The sequence below is a fragment of the Triticum urartu genome, chromosome 2 (genome assembly GCF_003073215.2).
Source record: "Triticum urartu cultivar G1812 chromosome 2, Tu2.1, whole genome shotgun sequence".
Classification (NCBI taxonomy): domain Eukaryota; kingdom Viridiplantae; phylum Streptophyta; class Magnoliopsida; order Poales; family Poaceae; genus Triticum; species Triticum urartu.
The window spans coordinates 11,808,812-11,817,464 of NC_053023.1; the positions used below are offsets into that span (position 1 = coordinate 11,808,812).

The 8,653-nt window shown below is 43.0% G+C and overlaps 1 protein-coding gene across 1 annotated transcript; it reads right to left on the reverse strand.

The window, feature by feature from the left end:
- Window positions 1-5,566: 5,566 nt before the first annotated feature.
- On the reverse strand, window positions 5,567-7,090 carry LOC125534743 (bisdemethoxycurcumin synthase-like). Its single transcript, XM_048697867.1, has 2 exons — window positions 6,898-7,090; window positions 5,567-6,576 (listed from the first exon to the last, which is right to left on the reverse strand). Exons 1-2 carry the CDS (start codon window positions 7,088-7,090, stop codon window positions 5,567-5,569), a joined length of 1,203 nt encoding a protein of 400 aa, XP_048553824.1.
- Window positions 7,091-8,653: the final 1,563 nt, after the last annotated feature.

An 8,653-nucleotide genomic window follows, 5' to 3' on the forward strand; every position in this document is an offset into this window, starting at 1 on the left:
TCTAACATTTTTTATGTGTTATGAATATTTTTGAATGCATTGTGAACATTTTGGAAACATTTGTGGGATCCTACGAATGATTTGTTAATGCACAAATATTATTATATAAATGTCGTGAACATTATGGAAACAAGAGAAACCAACATTAAAAACCAGAATAAACCATGAAAAAAGCATCGAATCAAATCCACGGTATAGAGAAACCATTGTATACATACTCTAGTGAACCATGAAGGAATTCCCTGTAGGCTACCATCCGGCTTTGGGGCATGCGAAACGTAGACACGCCCCCTTGCGTTGGGTCAGCCTTAGGCTGCACACCACATGTGGGTTTCATTTATTCGTGTTCTTTGGTATTCAAATTTTGTTATCTTTGTTTCTTCATGTCTTTCTTTAGTTTTTTTCTTCGGATTTTCTTAGTTTTTCACCATTTTCGTTTCTTTCACGGCTTTTACTGGTATTTTCTTTTTTTATTTTTTCTGCATTTTTCTTTTCTTCTTTCTCGGCTTTCACTGTTTTTCCTACTTTTCTTTCTTCAGTTTTCTTTGTTTCTTTGTTTTTATTGCTTTTTTCATTTGTACCTTTTTTATGCATCATAATATTATTTATACATACATTTAGCTTTTTGAAATAGATGATATACACGTTCACATTTTGAAAATACATGATTATAAGTTTTAAACATATATTTTTGTTTTCTACTTTGTTTGTAAACATTGTATATTTTTTGTACACATCAGGAACATTTTATGTATACACATTTACATTATTAAGTACATGATTAAATTTTTTAAAAAAATTATTGTTTACATCTACTATTTCCATAAACATTGTACATTTTTTGTATACATGAGGAAAACTGTGTTTGCACATCTAACATTTTTGAAACTTATATTTTATGTCTATTTTTTCGAACGCATTGTACATTTTTTTCGTCTACATCGAAAACATTTTTCTATACACCTTTAACATTTTTCAAAAGCATAAATAAATTTTTTGAAACCTTATATTTTTTTGAGTCCATTGTTTTCCATATACATTATTAAATTTTCATATACATATATTTTTTCCATATGCCTTTAACATTGTTTAGATGTTTTACGTGCGAGATGTTTTGCATTATACTCTACTTACAATATATGGAAGTATAATCAAAAGTAACAAAGAAAGCAAAAGGCAAAAAAATGTTGAAAAAAAGAAAAGGAATGACATATGAACATTGGAACATTTTTTATGTGTTATGAATATTTTTTGAATACATAGTGAACATTTCGAAGCACATGGTGAACATTTTTTCTAATAGACAATGAACTTTTTAGAAACTAAACCACAAACAATTTTAAATGGACCATGAACATTTTCAATATTCTACCATCATTTTTTGCAAACACACAATATATGTTAGTTATATTGTTATGAACTGTTTTAATGGTTAAAACATTTTCTAGGTCATGAACAATTTTAAAACTTGTGAACATTTTTTGGATGTTATAAACAATTTGTTAATGCATAATATATATATATATATATATATATATATATATATATATATATATATATTCGTCATCCTGGGTGAGGAATAGTTATTCTTCATCCCTCTCTATTTTGACGTCAATGCACCGTATTTTTAGGTTTCATAAATTTTGTCTTATTTCATATGTAAAAAGAGAACGTAAGAAATATATACTCGCCGTAAAAGATATTTTGTGTTACGTAAAATTACGAACGTAAAACATAGTGTAAAACATACATAAAATGCGATATTTGTGGTCTTATAACGTATTTTTTTTTGTTTTCTTATATCAAATTGTGCGTAGTGAATCAATATAAATGTAACCATTTGTATTTCAAACGTAATTTATTTATGAAGCGGTCGTAAGATTACGTCGGGTAAAGAATAACTTATTCTGCACCCTGGGTGATGAATAGTATATATATATATATATGTCGTGAACGTTGTGGAAACAAGAGAAACCAACATTAAAAACCAGAATAAACCATGAAAAAGCATTGAATCAACGGTATAGAGAAACCATTGTATACACTCTAGTGAACCATGAAGGGAGTCCCTGTAGGCAATCATCTGGCTTTGCGGCATGCAAAACATAGATACGCCCCTTTGCCTTTGGCCAGCCTTAGGCTGCACACCCCATCCAAGCCATTGATCGATTGGATTGACCAATCTCTTATAGACGCCATCAGCGTGTTTTACGAGAGCTCCTGCTCGACCACTATGAGAGTCAAAATGAGCAGCTTTCGCTAAATATGGAGCGCAACTGGGCCGGCCCAATTCACAAGTGCCGAGCGAATCGAAAAAATAAAAGTGCATGCGCCGGGAGTCGAAATCCCAACCTTGCGATGCTTCCTAGCAACCCTAGCCAGCCTAGCTATCGTCTGAGCATGCTGAAATGAAACGCTATGCTTAAAGTACCAATCAAAGTGGATGATCCCAGGGTTTTCAACTTTTTAAACATTTCTTGGCAAAAATGTGAAAAAAAATTCTTCAAAATGCGACCAATGTTTTGAAATCGTAAAAACTCGAATATTATTTTTTATACATTTAACAAATAAAAATTCTGAACAATTTTTTTGAACTATGACCAATTTTTTAAAATATACGATGAACATTTTCTTAGTATACTGTGCACATTATTCAAATAAACGATGAACATTTGTACAAAAATATAAGATGAAGGTTTTTAAAATGCATGCTGAACAAAATTTCTATAAATGATGAACATTTTCAATACACAGTGAACATTATTTTTCAATGTGCATGGATATTTTTCTTCAATATGGCGAACAAAAATAGAATTCCAAACTTTTTTTAAAACATGAGCAAGATTTGAAAACATGATTTTTTTTTTGGAAAAAATGAACAAAATTTGGAATTTCAAACATTTCCTGAAAAGTCGAACGAGTTTTGAAAATTCTGTACATTTTTTTTGACATTTTGAATTTGCGGAAAAAAGTAAAAGAAAAAGGAAAAAATGGAAAAAGAAAAGAAAAGGAAGAAATAAGCATAAAAAGAAAATAGAAAACAAAAACAAAAATAATGAAGAAAACCAGAAAAACCCTGTAAAACAAAACAAAACCGAAAAAACGGTTCGAGGAACCTTCTCCCAAAACTGGTTCCTCGCTCCAAGTGGGCCGACCCATGTCGGTCGCTGGTTCCCTTCAGTTCAACGAAGGCGCGACGGCTTGACGCTCGGGCGCGTTAGGAATTTTTTTTTCTGTTTTACTGCCGACCCGATTACTATGACAAGTCGTTGACATCAATTTTTGTCCGAACAATATCTAGTTGCTTCCTGCCGATTTTGATCGCTATTCTGCTGTGATTTCCATTGTATGGCATCCAAACCTCTTTCGACCTTGCGCAAGTACATACATGGACCATGGCTCGAGTTATTGGGCCTCTCGGCTTCGTGGCGTTCCTTTAGATACACAAACCGTGATCTTGACGTAATACCGTATTGTCTAAAAAAATGTAATACCATTTGTTAGAATAATCCGAGACACATATCTACCTGTGGATGGCCAAGTAGGCATGGCACCGAAATTTGTTACCGAGGTTGACCGAACACGGCTAATATCTAGGTCATGACTACAGTGTTCCTCGCCGTTGATACCTCTATACAATACCGCACACTGACCACCCAGGCACCAACACATGTCGTCGTCCCCCTGTGTGACTGTGCTATTATGTCAGCATATATTATATCTGTGTCTACCCTAACATTATATAGGTGGGATAAGATACAAGTGTCCTACTAGTCAGAGCAGCACTCCATATCCTGTCTACACAGCATACGACTTTAAGTCCAATCATTTCTATTAGCCGGAGAGAAAGGTAACAGAGTACAATCCTAAGCTATAAATTTACAATGCTTTGTGTAGATGGAAAAGGAGTAAAAGTTAGCCCCCCTTTGTCTAGATGTCACATAATGTCTTGTGAGAAAACACAGATGATAGCCCCGTCCCCCCACGTCGTCCTCTCGGGCGACATGGGAGGCGACTAGGGTCGCCCCCGTGCTGCCACCCCTCCCCCCTCATCTCCCTCACTGCCACAAGAGGAGGCTGTCGGGCAAAAGCCCGTGTGGCCGCCAGTGAAGGTGGTGGCGGGGATCTCATCGCTCCGCTCTCGGAGGAGGAATTCGGTCTCCAGGGCAACGGCCCCGCGTGGAGAAGCGACGCTGTCTCCACGGCTGGCGGTGCTCGCGGGAGTGGTTGGCGACCTCATACGTGTGGACGGTGCGGTGACAGCGGGCCGATGGACAACTTCCGTTGTTCCTATGGCGTCATATATGAAGGCCCCTTCCTTTTCCCGTTTGGTCCACTTTTGCTGGATCTTGCGTTGGTGATCTTGCCTCACGGGGATGATGGTGGCTGGGCTCGGTGGTGTGAGTCGGGTTCGGGAGAAATCCTTTGGTTGGCTTGACCGACCACGTTGGTGACACCGCCTGTGGGCATTGCTCCCCTCCTTGGAGGCTCCGATGAGATTCCTTCTCCCAACATCCTCTTCTCCGACCAATTGTTACCTCCCCGGGGACGCCGTTTGGCTATGAGAGGCTGGTGTGTGGTGCCATGGGGTTAGTTTTGTGGTTGTTGCAGATTTCGAGAGGTAGTTTGTGTGTATCGCTGAGAATGCTATATCTAGTGAGGTAATCGCTGACCTATTCGCCGGTGGTTCATCACCCTCGAACCTGGGTGTGAGGGGAATGGGTTCCCTTTCCCGGTGTTTGTCCCGTCGCGACATGGAGTTACCTGGTCCTTCTTCCTTGTTGGCGTTCTTAATTTGTGTGCTTGATGTCCGCCTCGAGCTCACCGCTTCTTCGATATCTATGAACCGCTACCTGCAAGTTACCCCTTTCCTGTTTTGGGCATCGGGTGGGCGCTTCTTCATGGCAGACAAGGTTTGCCCACTATGGGTTGCGTGTATCTGCTCTGCTCCTGTGAACTCAAGACCACACATTTCCCGTCCTATGGTGAACACATCTCGATGGTGTGGCGTCCTTCAAGCCAGGACAAGGGGGAAGGTTCCCCCTTCGGCGAGGGTTTAGAGGGTGTGGTGTCTTCTCGGTTCTCAGGCCGGCGTTCGGTGAGTCCGCTGCCAAGTTAGTTGGCTTTTCCCTTGACGTTCTTCTTTTCCGTCCATGTGGGACTTGGAAGGGGGAAGGGCTTCACACTATGCAAGCGGTGCTTCACTTTCTTCATGTTTAGTTGTTTGTAGCATGGGTTGTGCTGTAAGCTGTGTACCCGGCTCCCACATATCTTCCTGTCGCTGTTGCTTTCTTTTCTTTGTCTGTTGTGTTGGGAGATGTAACGGAGGCTATAATTCCTGGCTGGTTGATGGCTTTGTAAATTCAAAGTTAGTCAGCCTTCGCTTAAAAAAGGAAAAGTTTCAGATTAACCATAACCTTGTACTCCTACAAAGTATTTGACGCAACTCCGATGAATACTAGCAAGTTGTACTATCTGAATGCTTACAATTGTACTTGTTTATTTTTAATAATTTGTTTCAAATTATATATGACAGAAAGTAGCTAGGTTATGAATCGAGCGAGGGTCAATTCTCGTCGTGCAGGTCGATGACCACCGCATGCAGCACCATGGTCTCAACCGTGAACCCCGGTCCAAATCCCATCATCACACCCCACTCACCCGTCTCGCCGTCCTCCTCCATCCGCCGCCGCTGCTCGTCGAGCACGAAGATCAGCCTCGCACCGAGCATGTTCCCGTACTCTCTCAGCACGGTCCTGCTCGCCGCCAGCTTCCCGGGATCCAGCCGGAGGGCCCCGTCGATGTGGTCCATTATTCCACGGAGGCCAGGGTGCACCACAAAGAACAGATCGTTCCATCCGGCACCGCCGCTCATTATTCCAAGCGGCTGGAACGCGTCCGTGAGACACTGCCCGATGTGCTGTGCGGCTAGAGGAGTGAGCTCCCTGGTGAAGATGTCGCCGTCGAGGCCGGCTTCCGTGAGCTGCATGGTGAGCACGCCATCGGTTGCTGGTATCGTGGTCTGCGAGGCCGACACCATCTCGAAGAGAGGGCGCTCGACGGAGAGCACGCCGTCAGCGCCCACGATGACCGCGCCCGCGCCGTCCCCAAAGACCGCCTGGCTGATGAGCCTGTGTGGGCACGCCTCCTCGGGCCCGCGGAAGGCGACGACGGTCAGCTCGACGCAGGCCACCAGGACGCGTGCACCGCGGTTGTTCTCGGCCAGGTCCTTGGCCAGGCGCAACGAGGCGGCACCGGCGGAGCAGCCGTTGAGGTTGAGCATCGTCCGGCAGACGGACGCGCGGAGGCCGAGGAGAGAGGCCAGGCGGAGGTCAGCGCCCGGGGCGTGCGCGCCGGAGTTGGTGCTGACGACGAGGTGGGTGATGTCCGTGGCCGGACGACCCCACTCGGCTATGGCCTTGGCTGCGGCTGACGCCGCCAGCTCTGGAGCAGCGGCAGCGGCTATGTCCAGCCGGGCGTCGAGGGACGGCTTGTCGCGGCAGAGGAATTCGGGGTGGGCGTCGAGTAGCTCCTCCGTGTGGTGAAAGTAGCGCTTCTCCGTTGAGGTCATCTGGCCTGAGCATCATAATTAAGAAACAAGTTTGGACCACATCATCGTTAAGTGGGTAGCTAATATGCACTAATCCCTCTCTCTCAGTTTACAGGGCGTGCGCGTATCCCTAAATCGTCAATTTGACCAACCTAATACAAGTCATATATTACAAAAAATATACCAATATAAACTTCAGATGTTCTATTTTCAAAAGGTATAATTTTTGTGTTATATAGTTTATATTAGGGTGATAAAATTGACAACCTAGATATACGCATAGGACTCGTAAACTGTGACGGAGGGAGTATATATATTTGCATCTATACGTTTTCTCTTCTGCTTACAGAAGGTCTTGAGTTTTTGTTTGAGGTCGGTGAGGTGTTGGCTCTTGGTTACGCGGAAGTAGTAGTCCGGGTACTCCTCTTGGGACACGCAGTTGGGCGGGTTCACCGTGCTGACAGCGAGGATGGCCGCAGGCCCCTCCGCACGCTGCGAGCGCCGGATCTCGTGCATCGACGTAAGGGTGTTGCTGCCCATGGCCTCGGACCCTAGAAATAGAAATGACTGAGGGCATATGAACTATATGTGCAATACATACGACAACATCAATTACATGTTCTTTCGTAAAATCAATTAGAACTAATAACTAGACTCATTTGAGAAGAAAAAAAGGGGGAGAAAGAAAGAAACTTCTATGCTCTACGAGATGGGAATCAACAGCAGAGGAAATACCTAATTAAGCAGCGATCACTTATTGAGATGGACGAGAGGGAGAAAACTGCTTCAAGATTGTTTGCTCTACGGGATAGGAAAGATTGAACAACAAGGTGGCAAGTATTTATAAGGACGGTTCAGAGAAGAGCAGATATGCCTATAGGAGTCAGTTGTAATTAAAAAAACGACAAGTGCATATTTTCCAAGTTGGTTATTTCATTTGAATTGGTTTATTTCTGAAAACTGCCGCATGGAGTTGCTTTGCCCATCATTTTCTCAAAACCGCTGCAAGGACGCGATTTCTCAAATCCCAATACAAAATGCTCATCAGATGGTCATCAAATACACACAACATCATATTTATCATCACACTCATTGTTTGGCAAAGGCTGTGAGAAACATCATTTTACTTTTGTTTCAAGAAATGGAAAATACATAACTGATTTACCTAAACATTTCTATCACAAAAGAAATGAAAATTACATGTATGGATTGGTTAGGGCATACATGCATAGATCGGCCAGAGGACAGTGGAAGATTAGCTAGTGGACTAGCACATGATAGTCTTGGTAATGTAACCTTACCACATCACAAACAAATGGCATAGAGGGGAGGACCGGGAATATACCTCCGCCGTTGGGCACATCATCCATTAGGTTGCGACACGACAGGTTAGCCACGCTTCTGGGATCCATAGCCACCTACTCTTCGCAGGTCGTGGTAGGCATTGAAGCTGGTTGCGGACGCTTCAAGGTGTGGTGGATGGGTTGAGGCACTGTTCAAAGAAAGACAGTGGTGGTGGAGTGACATAGAGGCTGATCGACAGTTTCAAGTTGTCTTAACTTCTCGAGCATTCCTCCACTTTGGAGCGGACATCACCTTCGGCGTTGTCCTATGACCTAGCACTGCCATCACCTCTAGCGTTCCTTGCTGGAAGTTCGGTTTTGTGTGTGCGTGAGAGTGTGTGTGTGTGGGTTCTCGATGATGAATTGATTTGATAGATCAGATATTGTTATTCCAAATATTGATCCGATTCAGTATCATCAGAATGACAAAAGCCGACATAGTTACTAGTGGTTCGAGGAGAAATCCTTTCAATCATCAACGCCCTTTTCTACTAAAACTGCTATTCGGTGCCTGATGTGGGTTCCGAGCATCATGATACGATAGATTTCATTGCTTTATACGCCGTAAAGGAGCTCGTATTGGACCTAGGAAAAAGGGAGCTCTAGCGATGTTCTCTAGCGCTCGTTGTCGTCATATCTCAAATCAAAGCAATTGATTCGAATTGAATTGCACTTCTGCTCATAACCACTGGAGTGGACTGCCTGATATATTGGTGTTGCATTTCATGCAATTCAAATAACAACCAATTGGTGATGGAGG

What these genes read in the sequence shown, in the direction of transcription:
- LOC125534743 (XM_048697867.1), bottom strand. Translation starts at nt 7,090, where the DNA reads ATGGGCAGCAACACCCTTACGTCGATGCACGAGATCCGGCGCTCGCAG. An exon ending in ACAAAAACTCAAGACCTTCT is followed by an intron (nt 6,577 to 6,897) that starts GTAAGCAGAAGA and finishes TATGATGCTCAG; the next exon opens with GCCAGATGACCTCAACGGAG.